At 41.6% G+C, this 16,123-nt stretch overlaps 1 protein-coding gene, 1 non-coding gene and 2 pseudogenes across 2 annotated transcripts; all 4 read right to left on the bottom strand.

Annotated features, from left to right (window-relative positions):
* Nucleotides 1-797: 797 nt before the first annotated feature.
* Nucleotides 798-961, bottom strand: LOC143413840 (U1 spliceosomal RNA). The gene has a single exon (XR_013094452.1). It is a non-coding gene; the product is annotated as a U1 spliceosomal RNA (small nuclear RNA).
* An 858-nt stretch (nucleotides 962-1,819) lies between these two features.
* LOC143413775 (U1 spliceosomal RNA) lies at nucleotides 1,820-1,956 on the bottom strand (annotated as a pseudogene).
* A 1,547-nt stretch (nucleotides 1,957-3,503) lies between these two features.
* Nucleotides 3,504-3,683, bottom strand: LOC143413774 (U1 spliceosomal RNA; annotated as a pseudogene).
* A 7,191-nt stretch (nucleotides 3,684-10,874) lies between these two features.
* Nucleotides 10,875-13,708, bottom strand: LOC112436408 (tripartite motif-containing protein 16-like). Its single transcript, XM_024805966.2, has one exon. It carries the CDS (start codon nucleotides 13,606-13,608, stop codon nucleotides 11,956-11,958), a length of 1,653 nt encoding a protein of 550 aa, XP_024661734.2. The 5' UTR covers nucleotides 13,609-13,708; the 3' UTR covers nucleotides 10,875-11,955.
* Between the last annotated feature and the right edge of the window lie 2,415 nt (nucleotides 13,709-16,123).

The raw sequence follows: 16,123 nt of genomic DNA on the forward strand, positions 1-16,123 counted from the left end.
CTAACACACATTTTGTGCCAGTTCAAAGGGCACACCGAGAGAAGAGCAGACACATCGGCTGTATCCCAATTCAGGGTCTGCAGCCTTAAAGTACGCAGCCTCAACGATCCTCAAGGGCCGCGTACTTAAAGACCGCTAAGGCCGGAAGTGCGAGGCTTGTGAAATGTGACGGTCTAGCCTCCGTTGCGATGCCCAGGTTGCCTAGCAACCATGATACTAACAGCTGGAAACGCTACATACAGCATTGTTTGAAGGAATTGAAGGAGAAAATCTTTTGTTCATTTGTTTGTTTGTTTCTACATGAGCTTTGATCATTCTCTGTAAGATTAAGGTCAGCTATTGAACGGCGTATTTTTTTTTAAAGTAAAGGCTTTAAAACCAAGTTAGTACAAACGTCACTAATGTCACATAACTTTACCGACATGTGGCCAACAGTAATGTTTTCATGTTCTTCATTATTAAACATTTGCACATAAATAAGTGACATAATATTCAGTACTTACTTAAAGTTTACTCTTCGGCTGCCCCTCGTCCGCCGTTTTTTTTCGGCAAAATTATCCACACCCACTGCGGCGCTATGCATTCTGGGATATGTTGGGCCGCGAAGTCTACTCCGCCACGTCCTTAAAATTCAGGGAAATGAAGGACGCATTTGAGGGCCGCATTTCGAGCAGCCTTCGAATTAGGACAGCATTTGTCGCCTCACGGTGACGTAATCGGCCTTAAAATGCGGCCTTTAAGGATGCAGACCCTGAATTGGGATACAGCCATGGATCTTTGCTTTTGGACACAAGAGTGAGGGGAGAGCGCGAACGCAGTCCCCTACTACCACAAATTATGCAGTTGAGATTCGCGCATTTGGGGAATTCACAGGGGTCAGCACAACCGCAGTGCAATGGCTGAGCCTCGCCCTGGGTGAACCACATTGGTGATCATGGTATCTCCCCTGCCAGGTAAGTATGAGTTGCCAGCGTGGGAGACAGGGGTCCCCTTTCCACATCCAGCACTCTGGCTGATGGTGCCTAACACACATTTTGTGCCAGTTCAAAGGGCACACCGAGAGAAGAGCAGACACATCGGCTGTATCCCAATTCAGGGTCTGCAGCCTTAAAGTACGCAGCCTCAACGATCCTCAAGGGCCGCGTACTTAAAGACCGCTAAGGCCGGAAGTGCGAGGCTTGTGAAATGTGACGGTCTAGCCTCCGTTGCGATGCCCAGGTTGCCTAGCAACCATGATACTAACAGCTGGAAACGCTACATACAGCATTGTTTGAAGGAATTGAAGGAGAAAATCTTTTGTTCATTTGTTTGTTTGTTTCTACATGAGCTTTGATCATTCTCTGTAAGATTAAGGTCAGCTATTGAACGGCGTATTTTTTTTTAAAGTAAAGGCTTTAAAACCAAGTTAGTACAAACGTCACTAATGTCACATAACTTTACCGACATGTGGCCAACAGTAATGTTTTCATGTTCTTCGTTATTAAACATTTGCACATAAATAAGTGACATAATATTCAGTACTTACTTAAAGTTTACTCTTCGGCTGCCCCTCGTCCGCCGTTTTTTTTCGGCAAAATTATCCACACCCACTGCGGCGCTATGCATTCTGGGATATGTTGGGCCGCGAAGTCTACACCGCCACGTCCTTAAAATTCAGGGAAATGAAGGACGCATTTGAGGGCCGCATTTCGAGCAGCCTTCGAATTGGGACAGCCTTTGTCGCCTCACGGTGACGTAATTGGCCTTAAAATGCGGCCTTTAAGGCTGCAGACCCTGAATTGGGATACAGCCATGGATCTTTGCTTTTGGACACAAGAGTGAGGGGAGAGCGCGAACGCAGTCCCCCACTACCACAAATTATGCAGTTGAGATTCCCGCATTTGGGGAATTCACAGGGGTCAGCACAACCGCAGTGCAATGGCTGAGCCTCGCCCTGGGTGAACCAATTTCAATTTTCAAAGAGTTTTATTGTTCAAAATCAAAAATTACATCTGTTCATTCGTGAAGAAATAAAAACAAATAAACAACCAAGACTCTGAAATCAAAACCCAAGATGGGGAAACCCACAAAGGGAAAAAAACAAACACAAAGGTCAAGTAAAACAAACACACAATACTCTCACAAAACAAACACAAAGGTCGAGTAAACAAACACACAATACTCTCACATTATCCTACATGCAAAATATTCAAATACTTCCTTGGTACTTTCCACATCTTTCTTTTGTCTTCTTCATTATCTCCAACTGAGATTCTCATAATGTAATCCTTTAACAAACAAACCATACTATTGATTACGACTCTTTCAGATATTTCATATTTTTTAAATACACAAATGTTTCTCGCTCTCCACAGAGCATCTTTAACACAATTCACCATTATCCACCAACACATTTCCCTTTTTTCCCCGGTTTTTTCCAAAATCCCATACATTATAAGTTCATATGTCAACTCTTCTTTACTTAAATCTTTCAACCACTGTCTTAATAGGCCCCACACTTTTTGCGCAAAAAAACATTCCCAAAATAAATGTTTAACCGTTTCGTCACCTCCACACCTCTTTCTTGGACATTGGGCACTCCTCGTGCACTCCCTTTTTTTCAAAAAAGCTCTTGTCGGCAAACATTCTTGAACGGCTTGCCACGCTAAGTCTTTATGAGGATTTAGCAGGCATTTGTTATTTACATTACCCCAAGCCATTTTAGTGTGGGTTTCACGCAATTTTCCTATCGGTGACATGCTACCTGTTGGAAACAATGTCTCCTCTATAGTTGCGCGCGTTATCTCCTGAAGGGTTATCCTAGTCTGGAGGCGTTTCAGCAAACTAAACACTACCTTGTAGATTACAGGATATTGTTCAGAGAAGGGCACGTTAAGGGGGGGGCGCACACCCCACGTCTGCAAAACTTTCCGACCCACCCAAAACTTAGTAAAGTATGGCCAAAGTTTATCTTTAGGATCACTAAAACATGCCTTAAGAATTGGGGTGATAAACATCGCATTGCACTTGGACTCTAATTCTGGTACTGCTCTCCCCCCTTTCCCTACTGGTTTGTACATAACTTCCCTCTTTGCTCTCTCATGTTGACCTCCCCATAGGAACTGAAACATCACCTTCCTCAATGAAGTTAATATTTCATAAGGGATTGGCAACGTCGTTGCCAAAAAGGCTATAGAAGCTATTACTTCAGCTTTTATTACCAGAACCTTACCTATAAAGGAGAGTTCCCTATCTTTCCAGTTCAACAGTTTCCCTTGTATTGTATTCCCTTGCCCTGGGTGAACCACCTTCGTGATCATGGTATCTCCCCTGCCAGGTAAGTATGAGTTGCCAGCGTGGGAGACAGGGGTCCCCTTTCCACATGCAGCACTCTGGCTGATGGTGCCTAACACGCATAATGCCTGAATCCAGTGACGTGAGCACGCCATCGCATTTTGTCCCAGTTCAAAGGCCACACCGAGAGAAGAGCAGACACATAAATCTTTGCTGCTGGACACAAGAGTGAGGGGAGAGCGCGAACGCAGTCCCCCAGTACCACAAATTATGCAGTTGAGATTCCCGCATTTGGGGAATTCACAGGGGTCAGCACAACCGCAGTGCAATGGCTGAGCCTCGCCCTGTACTAAAACGGGGGCCAATATAGTCCCAAGAAGCATTATTAGTATACGTACTAGGTGAGGTATACTTGGGAAATATAATTGAAGTATACTTATTTTTTGTATGGCCAGCAACAAAAACTAATGGCTACATTTAGAGAAATGTTTAAAAATGACTTCATTTAGCAGGGTGTTCCTTTTTTCTCTTCTTATTCTTTCTTATACTGGACCTTCATTTGTTTTGTATAAGGTGGTACTTTTTAAGACACCTCTGCCTAACTACAGTGAACTAACCTAATAATATGCTCTGGTCGTCATTTTACACAAGTTAAGGTGTCACATCCATGAAACCTACACCACTAACCAGCATCAGTCCTACAATTCACTCTCAAAATTAATAAATTCTGGGACAAGCAGAAACTGTATTTTTAGAGGTGCATTTTGTGGCAGGCCAGACTGCTATTAAATGCACTCTCCTAAAGAAATAATTCCTTTGTAGCACCACTTCGTCTAGGTTCAGAAGAGATGTCCTGGATATATGTGATAATGTAACACATTATAACAGTTTAGCGCGTTGGGTTGTGTTTTTAAAGCAATTGTTACGTTTTTAAAGCTTTTTAATGTGACTGGTGCGATAGCCGACACCACACCTTCTTCTTTTTTTTTTTTCTTTTTTTTTTTTTTTTTTTTCCTAAATGACATCAGAAACAGCAGTATGCGACATTACGTGATGGCAGAGCTTCAGTTCATCCTTTGTCATTTTTTTTTTTTTTTTTTTTTTAATAAATAGGACAGGGGGAATGAATGAGAGAAAGAGGGGGAGAGAAAGAAAGAAAACCAAAGGGGAGAAGAGACGGTGAGAAGGAGGGGGAAGAGAGAGAAAAAAAAAAAGAACTCCTGGGTCACCTGTATGGAGAAAAAAAAAAACAAACAAACAAAAAAAACAAACAGAGGAGACAGCAAACAACAAAGAGCAACATAATAATAGAGAAAACAAAGCACCATCACAATAAACTAGCTAGTCATAGATATCAATATTTACTAAATAATAAACGATATTGTGCAGCACGCAAGATAGACAGCGCACAGTGTGCTTTGAGGCAGCAGCCAAGAAAGCTTTAGTCCGCGTCTGTGAATACCCATGTGTGCATACCTGTGTGGATCAGCATGCTTGCATTCCAAAGGTTTCTCCATGTAATGATCTGCTAGGGAGTGTGGGGGGGCCACAGCCCCGTCCTCCAGGGTGTGAAGCGGGTATGGAGGAGATCAAAACTCCAGACATCCAGAGGCCCCCAGAACACAAGAGACCATGGAAGACCAACAGAGGGGCAGCCGCACCACTGTTCCAGTAAGAGCTGAGGAGAGTCCCAGATGAGGGCTCGCCCAGCAGCCGCGGAGCAGAAGTCAGGGGGAGTTGCAGTGACGCGCCCGTGAGCTCCGCCGGCCCCCAGCTGTGCCTGAGTGACCGAGCCCCAGGCCGAGAGGCCGGGGGCACCCCACCTCCAAAGGGGGCCCGAGCGAGCCCCAGGCCCCAGGCCCCGACAAGCGGCCGCCAAGGAGTGAGCCGGCGTGTACCCGGACGCCCACCCCCAGACACAAAGAACCACCAACACACCGACACCTGAGGGAGTCCGCCACCGGCAGGGGAAGTGGTGGTGGGTGGAGATAGGCCTCCAAACCTTGGAGGGCCTGAGGTGTCCCCAGAGAGGTGGCATCTGATACCCAACCTGACATATAGACACAGACATACAGGCACACACAGACACAAACATCCATTCCCACCCTCATGCTCTCATATGCACTCACTCCACACTCAACCAACGTGGAGACAGACATAAAGAGACGCTGTACACACAATCACACTCCCCAAGCGTACTCTACAAACCGGGTCTAGGTACCCTTGCCCCTGGAGGGGGGAATTGCACCCAGACCCAGGTGGTGTTACCCTTTTCCCTGCGGTGGGGAGAGGCAGACCACCCCGACTCCGCAGCAGCAGGGAGGCCCCACACCCCAGACCGCAGTCGGACGGCCAACTCCTCCTACTAGCCCTCCCGCTCCAGCAGGCCGCAGAGAATGGGGGTGGGAGAAGACTCCAAACCTCCCTCCACCTTCTTCTTACATACAACGTGACGTATGACGCACACGTCGGGTATTCACTTTCTAAACAACAATGGGGATACAAAATATTGCTCGAGGTGGTTAATGCTCCTTTTGCTGGTTGCCAACCACCATTAAATAACAACAAGAAGAAAATTTTGATCTGCTTTTCTTAGTTTTGCACGTTTAAGCCGCAATTCAGACTCAAACAAAGCTGCAAAGCAGGAGAACAACATGGCCATCAACTATTCTGTGCCACAGATCCAGTTCGCTGCAGCACAGAGTGATGATGAGACCGTTAACATGTACAACTTAGAAGTAGTCTGAGGTAACTGGATGTTCAATCGGGTTAAATGCAAGGTTGATTGGATTATATCTGAAGATCATATGCTATTCGTGATAACTCTGCTAGACTCCAAATCGCTCATCCATGCGGGAGTATTTCAAAATTAAATGAAACCACTTAACACTTTTTCCCTAAAACGGACTGACATGGAACACATTAAAGTTGGATTGACACCAGCTAATCAGTCTGAAGGTAAGTGTTTTTTTCACTTATTCGAGAGAAGTCTGAAATGCGTTCTTATTACTGTTTGTTTTGAATTTAAGCTACCTTACCAGGATATTTTAATTCAAATGCTAAGACCAAATGTCAATATCTATGAATGTGGAGACTCAAAAGACTAGTTAGGTAATAGTTGCCGATGGATTTATGAGACTTGATAGAAAACTTTTGCAACAGGTGAATCGGTGAACTACCGAGGTTGCGCCCAAATGCTTAAAGCTGTTAGCTGGTCAGTGTTTTCAGGTGTGCTTGTACTACCTGTACGGTGCGGAGTGCTGACTAAGTCATGTTAAACCCATTAAAGCGTCAAGCTCAGATATCTTTTCATTTTTGTGCACTGCTCTCTTGTCGACACACATTTTCTGTTTATTGAAGCCTTTTGTGAATAATTTTGATCATGTAAAAACTGGGAATTGGTCCCTATTGACAATACTCTTATTTTTTGCATTGCATATGTCATTTAGGAAAGGTAATTGGTCACTGAACTTTTTGCAACTGTGTGTATTTCTAAATTTTGTGGCTTCAGTGCACGGAAATTTATATTGTTCAGTTTGCATGTTAAAAGCCACAAACATGTAGCTAACTATAGGCTTTCTTGTGGAACTGAGAACTGCCCTGCCACTTTCAGAACATTTTCTGCCTTCATTCACATATGCCTAGGAATCACAGGACAAGAAGGGAGACCACTGATGAGGAGTTTTATAAGTTCACTGGTGACCTCAGCTGTCAAGTTCCTGGATGTGGGTATGCTGCACAAAACTTCACAGCTCTTTGTGCCCCTCTCAGATTTCATATCAAACATGGGGGGAGAAGTATTATGTCCATTTGAAGGTTGCTCTAAATACTTCAGTGTCCGAACATCATTTTCCAGCCATATTTCTCAAAAACATAAATAGACAGTTCAGCAGTCAAGGAAACAAGAAATTGGGGGATTTGCCATAATACAAGGACAGGAAACAATCTATTAGAAGACAGTTGACTTTGTGTCATTTAAAAATGCAGGCTAAAATGCTCTTGCCAACCAGCACTATACAGAGCATCATAGAGGAATTTCAGGATCTTTGAAGCTGTGCAATGCACGAAGCAAAAGTAGACACTGAATCTAACACCATTAACCTTTCGTTGGTAATGGTAGGACTAAAGTTGGAAATTGTGACAAACTGTAAAATATACTGTATTTTACGATGTATTTTTCAACTTTTCAATGCAAGACCTTGAGTTTGTATTTCTTTTGCAGTCCTGGGATTGATTTTCATCTTCAGACAAGGTCCCCAAAACTGCCTTTCTGTTAGTACTCAATCCTAATTGCAGGGTTCATCTTTTAGTGAGGACATATTTGTTGAAATAGCCATATAAAGTTGCTTTTCCAATGATCTCTCTCTCTCTCTCTTTTTTTTTTTTTAGATGGCAGACCAAAGAATTTGAATGACACCATTACTCTGGAGGAATCTGGAGAACTGGTGCCAGAGGAACAACCTCCTTCTAAACGTCAGTAAGACAAAGGAGCTGATAGTGGACTTCAGCACTAAGCAGGAGAGGAACTACCAGACCCCCGTCATCAACGAGTGCCCAGTGGAGAGAGTGGACAGCTTCAAATACCTCGGAGTTCACATCACGCAGGACCTGTCATGGTCCTGTCACATCAACACCGTGGTGAAAAAGGCCCAACAGCGTCTCTACCACCTCAGACGCTTGAGAGACTTCCAACTGCCCTCCAAGGTGCTCAGGAACTTTTACTCGTGCACCATAGAGAGCATCCTGACGGGAAACATCTTAACCTGGTTCGGGAACAGCACCATGCAGGACAGACGAGCTCTACAGAGGGTTGTGCGGTCAGCTGAGCGCACCATCCGCTCCGAGCTCCCTGACCTGCACTCAATCTACAGCAGGCGGTGCTGGACCAAGGCCAGGAAGATCGTGAAGGACCTCAGCCATCCCAACAACAGACTGTTCTCTCTGTTGAGGTCAGGAAAGCGATTCCGCTCCCTGAAGACCAACACAGAGAGACTGAGGAGGAGCTTCTTCCTGCAGGCGATACGGTCTCTCAATCACACCACCACACAGTACTGACCCACACATATGGTTCTTACACACACACTGGACTTTCTGGACTTTGGTTTTGCACAACACTGGTCACTATATTCTTCATTTCCGGTTAATACTTGTACAGCTGCTGTTATTGTGTATATATTTATTTATATTTAGATTCCTTCATACATTCTTATATAGTTCTATATTGTGTATTGTGTATTTTGTTGTACAGTTATTTTATTTTCAACTTTAATTTATATATTTATCTTTATCTTATTCTTCCCAGTCAAATTTACCCTTCATTCTAATTTGTGTTGTACAGTTATTTCATTTTTAACCTTAATTTATATTTTATTCCTTCCTAGTTAAATTTACCCTTTTTAATTTTTCATATTTATTTCCTATCTTATTCATAGCCTTTTCCTTTTTTGTTTTCTTTAGGTCACGAGCAGTTGTCCAAGCATTTCACTACATATCGTACTGTGTATGACTGTGTACGTGACAAATAAAATTTGAATTTGAAAAAAAATTTGAGCTTGGGAAAGATTTCCACTCCAACTGTCGCATGCAATCACAAGAGGAGACAGAGGTCATCCAGAGGACAGGAGAAGTATGGTTAGAATTGTTGTGGAGGCCATGCAAGTTAACTGCAGAAACCCTAAACGTTGCATCTTGTGAAGAGGTTGCTAAGATCATTGTTAACAGATACCCTCAAACATTTGCAGATTTTACTGAAAAGGGAGAAAGACTGGGTTGTGGACGTTATTCACTACTAAGAAGCATCAAATCTAGAGTTGAACATGTTAATCAAGATAATACAACACATAGACTTTGTCAAACAAAGAGAACCAGGAATGAGGAAGACTTTAGTCCCAACAAATTAGATTATTAGCTGATCCATAGTAAGTACATCTGATGTTATGTCAGATTTTAAGTCCCAGTTTTGTCAGACAGTCGATTATTATTTTGGTCATAAAATCATCTTGATTAAGCTGTTAAAAGTTTGATTTGAAATATAGCCATACATTTAAAGGAAGATTCTACTATATTACTTGATGTTAAAGAAAATGTAAAAATCTGATGAGTTCTGAATTATGATCTGCACAAGGTTTTATTTATTTATTTATTTTACTTATAGAAGACATGAAACACTACACATAAAAATGCTAATTTAAACCTTTGAGCCCTGATCTCAAAAACAGATATAGATATAATGCTGTCTGTGAAGCTGGAATTAAGAAATAAGTGCTCAAAGTTTTAAAAACATATTTAGTGCCATATTCTGTCAGTATGGAACATCATCCAATGTCATGTTGTTGGTTTGTTAGTTGCAGCTAATAGACTTAGATTAGTTTATGTTAGCTAACTAGTGGCAGAATGGATAACTCAGAGGAAAATGAATAACACTAAAACTAAAAATCAGTCTAAGGGATCACTTTTTGGGCCACACCTGTCTGCAACAATGAGTGTTATGTTAAGAAACCAAGGATATACTGTTCACTTTCACTGTCTCTCTCTTTAGGAGTAAGTGGCTCTATGTTGTTTGGCTATTTGAATTAAAACACAAATATCCACCTGTTAGTAGTCGTGTTCGGATTTGTAATGCACTTTATAAATAAGAACAGTGTGGAAAAGAGCCTGTTTGAGTTACCAGACTGACAAGCTGCAGCCCAGCACTCCAGCTTTTCCACACTAGGCCGAGTGTACATTAAATTCACAACTCACCATATTTACCTTAACTTGAGTTAATGGATGATCCAGTTTTGGGTTTCTTGTTATTGAATGCCCTTCTGTGTTTGTACAAGTAGAATTCTGTTAAATAATATTAAAAACAGTTAAATAATTGAGGAGAATCTTGATGTTCATCTGAATGGGCCCTAGGACATATAAATGTCATCAATTTATTTCAGACAAATTAACTTTATTAACAATGTTATACATCTGTGTTGTGTTTCAGCCCACAGCTCATTGCTGTTGATCTCATCTTTGCACACTGTCTCAGTAAAATAAGGTAAATGCAATTTTGTGCAAAAAGGTTTTGCAGAACATCTGGAATCGTGGGCTTATCTTGAAAGTTAATCCAGTACAACAGAATCCGTCTCAGTCATTTAGTTTTTTTCTTTTTTCAACACTGTCTGTATTTTATATATTTGTAAAATATAAATTATGAGTTAATGATGCAGTGTTTTCAGTCTGTGTTGGTGTCTCTTCTGATGTCATGTACAAATGCAAATGGATGACCATAGAAGAGTCAGAAGGGAAAAGTAGGATGATACTCTGTGAAATGCACTATACACAGGTACACACACACACAGGTCTTTATCACCAGTCTGACAGCTGTCGGTCCCAGCTGATTTCCCTCTCTCTCCGCTCCTCTCCGTCTCACTATAAAAAGGGAAGGAAACCACATACTCAATTTCAGGTTAGTTGTGAGCCACAAGGTTCATCTTCTTCTCTTTTAAAGGTTTATAGGTACTGTGTCTAGTTTGCTCACTAATCTTAAGGAAAGGTCCTCCTTGTGTGAAGTCAGCCTCAATAACATACAGGGTTTTTGCTCAGAACAGGCTTTTGGGAGATGATGCAGGATTGGTCTGGCTATAGAAATGGCAATGATTCTGTGTTACCTCGCTTGGGGTTGTGGACTTCCTTGTTCTTCCTGAGCATTTGGCATACAGACATTTATTTTATGCTTGAATAAATTAAACCCCCACTGGGTGAAATATGCTTTATTACAATGTTCCTTTGACTAGAGGCCAAAACCTCTTGGGAGGGGTGTTTAGCAGAGGGTACAGTGAACAGGGATACACTAGAAGTCCAAAAACTCAAAACCTTTCAGGATCCAGGATTATGACCAAGAAGAAACAAGCAAATAAGATTTCTTTTCTTTTAAGGGGTACATAAAAATTCATACTTTCATATTGATTATATTATATTTTTGGTTCTTATTTAGTGGGTATGAAAGTAAACAGTAGAAAGCTGTGTGGTGAAGATGCACAATTTGTTGTACATCTTCTGGAGTTTGTGGTTTCAACGTGGCAGTAAGATGAGGAAGACATGAGTCCATGGGAAAAGGTCAGTTAGTAAATATTCTGTTTTTGAAGGAAATGTTTCTATAATATTACATGATACAGCTCCAAATTAATTAGCTAATGACAATTTGATTCTTTTTACCATGATTTGCAATACAATCGACTCATAAAGGGTTTTATCAGGCTAAAAACATGTCAGAATCTAAAAAATGTGGACAAACTGAGCTGAGGTGTTTTAACCTCCTCTACATCCCTGTTAGCAGGATGAAGGTGCCCTCTTGTGTTGTGCATCAATTTTAAAATTAACCTTCAGAAAAACATTAAAAAAAAAACTTCACTGAGCTTTCAGCATCTTCAGCAACATCAGCAAAGAGACATTTGTAAAACCACACCGTGTCAGTTTGTTCACAGGAGTCACAAGAAGTGATTGTTTTTATGGCTAGACAGACACAGTAAAGAGCTCAATCTAACAAGACCTCAAAAACATCAAGAGAACATTTAGAACATGTCAAGGTACCACCTGTAATGTGTAACTGATTTCTGTGCATTGCAGAATGCCACAATAATGATGGAAATAAAAAAAGAAATGGAAACTAAAATACTGTTTTAATCCCACAACAGTATGAAAGGATTCAGTCTATTTCAGTTTAACAAACTCAGCAATGTCCCCATAAGAATAACAAAGCCAAAGTCCAGCATAGAGCGGCTGAGTGAATGTGGTCTGGACTCTGTGGAGGAGAGTCATGGTTTCAGAGACGCTGTAGAAGGACAAAATACCTGCTCTGTGATCCAGGTACACTCCTACTCTGGAGGAACGAGGACCTGAGACACGAGTTTGGATGTTGTTGTACTGAAATGTATAACTATTTTTCAAACAATCTAATGCCCAAGATTTGTCATTATGTCCAAACCAACATCCAGTTTCTACTCTGCTGATATTCTTGTACGCAGCTGCTACAATAATTCCTCCACCTCTCCACTCCACCTCCCAGTAACAACGTCCAGTCAGACTTTGTCTACTCAGGACCTGCCACCATCCAGTGAATCTGTCTGGATGATCAGAATAAGACTGTTTCTTTGTGGATGTTGCTTTTCTGTTCCCCTCTGATAATAACAGATATGTGTTTGCTGTGTTTGGATCCAGTGTGATTTCACGTGAATATTTTAAAAATTCCGCTCTAGTCTTTGGCTCTGCTTGTGGATCCGACAGTAAAACATCCACTTCAGTGACTGTCAGTGAGATGTTTGTCCATTCCTCTCTCAGAATGTCCTGTAGTTTATCTCTGACCTCTGACACAGCTGCTGTCACATCCTCAAAGTAGCTCAGAGGACGGATATTGATGCTGGATGAGTCTGTAGACTCACTGAGTGCTGACAGTGAGGGGTAGTTGTGTAGAAACTGGATGTGATCCTCTGTGTGTGAGAGCTGCTTCAGCTCAGCATCTTTCCTCTTCAGCTCAGTGATCTCCTGCTCCAGCTTCTCCTGAAGCTCTTTGACTCGACTCACTTCAGTTTCCTGCTGGGATCTGATCTGCTGCTTCACATCAGAGCTTCTTTTCTGGATGAGATGGATCAGCTCAGTGAAGATCTTCTCACTGTGCTCCACTGTTTGATCAGCAGACTGATTGATGGCCTCCACCTCCTGTTGAAGCAGCTTCACATCTTTCTCTCTGTCCTGGATTCTCTGCTGGATGTTTTGTCGACTCACCTCCAGCTCTCTCTGCCTCTCAGTCCTTTCTGCTGCAGCTGAGACTGTGTCGTGGCCTTTATGTTCATCCACAGAGCAGAGATAACAGATACTCTGCTGATCAGTACGGCAGAACATCTTCATCACCTCATCATGACGAGAGCAGATGTTCTCCTGGAGCTTCTTGGAGGGCTCCACCAGCTTGTGTTCTTTTAATGTAGGTGAATCATAATGAGGCTGAAGGTGTTTCTCACAGTAAGAAGTCAGACAGATTAAACAGGATTTGCGGGCTTTCAGTTTTCTTCCAATACAGAGACCACAGGCCACATCTTCAGGTCCAGCATAGCAGTGATCAGCAGTAGCAGCTTGGAGTCCAGTCTTCTTCAGCTCCTCCACTAAATTTGCTAAAATGGTATTTTTCACCAGCACGGGCCTCACTGTGAAGATCTGCCTACATTGAGGACAGCTTTGGATTTTCTTTACCTTCTCGCCATTCCAGAGTTTTGTAATACAGTTCATGCAGTAGCTGTGTCCACAGGGAATAGTCACTGGATCCTTCAGTAGATCCAAACAGATCGAACAAGTGAAGGTTTCTGGGTCCATTTGATTTTCTTGCTGCGCTAATTCCCTATTTTCTCTCTGACTGTCACGTAGGTTTCACGTTCTGTGAAGACAAACAGCCTCTGTGCCCTGAAGGGAAACTGAGCTCTTTTTTACTTCTTGCAATCCACCCTTATACAGGGGAAGTATTAACAGTGTGACAAAGAGCGTGTTGTGACAGGCATGGTGTGTTATGCTTGACTTACTGAATACAGTAACAACTATGACCCAGTTAAACAGTTTACAGGAATTTAAACAGGAATTTTTACACTCAGAGCTTTAACTTTTAGCTCCTAACATGTGAATTGAATTGGATCTCTTATCTAGGAGGGTTTTTCGGTTCTGACTGACTTGTGGTGATTTGGGATTTAAGCTCTGTAGGATCTACTGAGGACTTTGATATGTCTTGGGTCACTGTGCTTCTGGCTGTTGTAACACAAGTCAGTGGATTTTTTGTGAGTCATGTCATTGTTTAGTGAAGTACATGGGAAAAGACAGGTTTCGAGAATGATTGAAATGATTGGTTCCCTTACTTTAACCTATGCTTACATGTTAGTTATCTGTTTTGAATATTAATAAATATGACTTAAAACATTGTCTAATCACCTAGTCAAACTACAGAACAGCGATTAGAATCATACAGTCTATCTAAAAATCATTTTACATTTTTGCTCTGTCTTGCCTGCTTGGTGCCCTGCAGGCTCACTGAGGGCCCTCGCGCTCACTTTTCGCTTATATGTGTGTGATAGAATTCAGAAAACAGATCGGTGCAAATTATAAGTCTATATCATAATGTCTTCAGTTTTTGTGTTTGTTGTAGGGTTGTAAACTTCAACGCGTTAAAGGGGGGACGGCAGAGGATTCTCTGGCTGGCTGGAGCGGGATCTAATAACTTGCTCGCAAAATAAAACAAAATAAAAACAAACCAACAAACTAGGGCTGTCAACATTAACACCCTCATCACGATTAATGAGATTACAAATTTTAACGCAATCAACCCATCTAGAGCGCAGAATGGACAAACTTTGGACAAACTGCCCGAAATGCGTTGACAGAGACATTTCAGGGATTTTGAGTCATTCTGCACTCCAAATGGTTTAATTGCGTTAAAATTTTCATTCTTGTTTCTGTGACGAGAAAGAGGAATGAAGGCGACCAGGTTTTTTAAATATTCTGAGATAAGGATCAGCTCTTGGGAGTTAAAGTTTGTTCCTCGCCTTTGCCTTATTTTTCTACATTAAGTTTATGTGAAATGTTTTATTGGCAGTTGTTGATGGTTCCATGTTTTTCAAAGTCATCCAATGTCAGTCAGCGAATGTACCAATTTTCAGGTAATTATCTGCCAGAGTCACTGAGTTTAATATATGCAGTATTTTCACTTCTTTATGGTTTTAACAGTTTCTAAACTCTGACCTATGCTGTTTGTTTCTTGTTCACTCTCTCATTTGATTTTGTTTCCTTCTCATCATTTGATCTCATTTTTGTCAGGTGTGTGAAGGGAAGGGATCAGCTGTGAGAGAGCAGAAAGCAGAGGGAGTGTTTTCAGGCTTTACCACATTCCAGGACGAGGAGCAGCAGAGTTAAAACTCATAAAACAACCGTTTTTTTATCCTCTGCAGTGTCGTTGTTCCAGCACAGTGACAAATAGGATAAGAGACACAAGTCATAAACTGTAGGTCAGCAGACATGAAAAATATGCTTTAAAAACAACAGTAGTTACACAAACTATCACATGAGGAGAGTCACTCTGGAGACATCAACATAACAACAACAAAAAGCAAACAGTCATCATGGGTTTTCAGTAAGCAGAACCTGTGCTCACACTCTGGACGACCATCAGTAAGCAAACATTTAAATATTTTTCTGTCAGTTTGTTCACAGCAGTCACAGCCTGTAACAACGATCCTGCATTAAGGGACCATGGGAAAGATAAGAGAAAAGAGTTTCCAGTTTACGAAAATCCTAAAATACTTCCAAGTTCAATGTACCCAGGATATCTGTCTGTTATCTGGATTCACGTCCCCTTTTTCCACGAGGATATGTGCTCACATGAAGCTGGTTATCAAATCACTAAGTTAAACCAGGGTTTCCACTGCATGTTCACATGAGAGTGGTGGCATTGGCACCATCTAACCAATCACAAACATTGGTATACATACTGTATACTAGCAGCAGAAGAGCTGAGTTTTGCAAAAGAAGAAAGAGTTTTAGTTTTCATCCTTACAGCTGCAGCCTTAGTGGTGTCAGTGGTCTAACAGTCTAAGACCAAGTAAAGATTAAAATAAAATGGGGCTCATTTATTGGGTCAAGTCTATGCTTCAGCATAGCAGTGATAAGCAGGAGCAGCTTGGAGTCCAGTCTTCTTCACTTCTTCATTTAAAATCTGAGATAACCCAAAGTGTTTTACATTTGAGGCATATGACAAAGAACATTAAAAAATATCATGTTTCACTTAAACACAGATTCGAGTCTCAAACTTCTAAATTTAACCAATGATTCACAATTAAATAAAACTATG

Source organism: Maylandia zebra, linkage group LG18 (assembly GCF_041146795.1).
Source record: "Maylandia zebra isolate NMK-2024a linkage group LG18, Mzebra_GT3a, whole genome shotgun sequence".
NCBI lineage: Eukaryota > Metazoa > Chordata > Actinopteri > Cichliformes > Cichlidae > Maylandia > Maylandia zebra.

Coding starts and splice junctions, on each gene's coding strand:
- LOC112436408 (XM_024805966.2), bottom strand. CDS start 13,608: ATGGACCCAGAAACCTTCACTTGTTCGATCTGTTTGGATCTACTGAAG.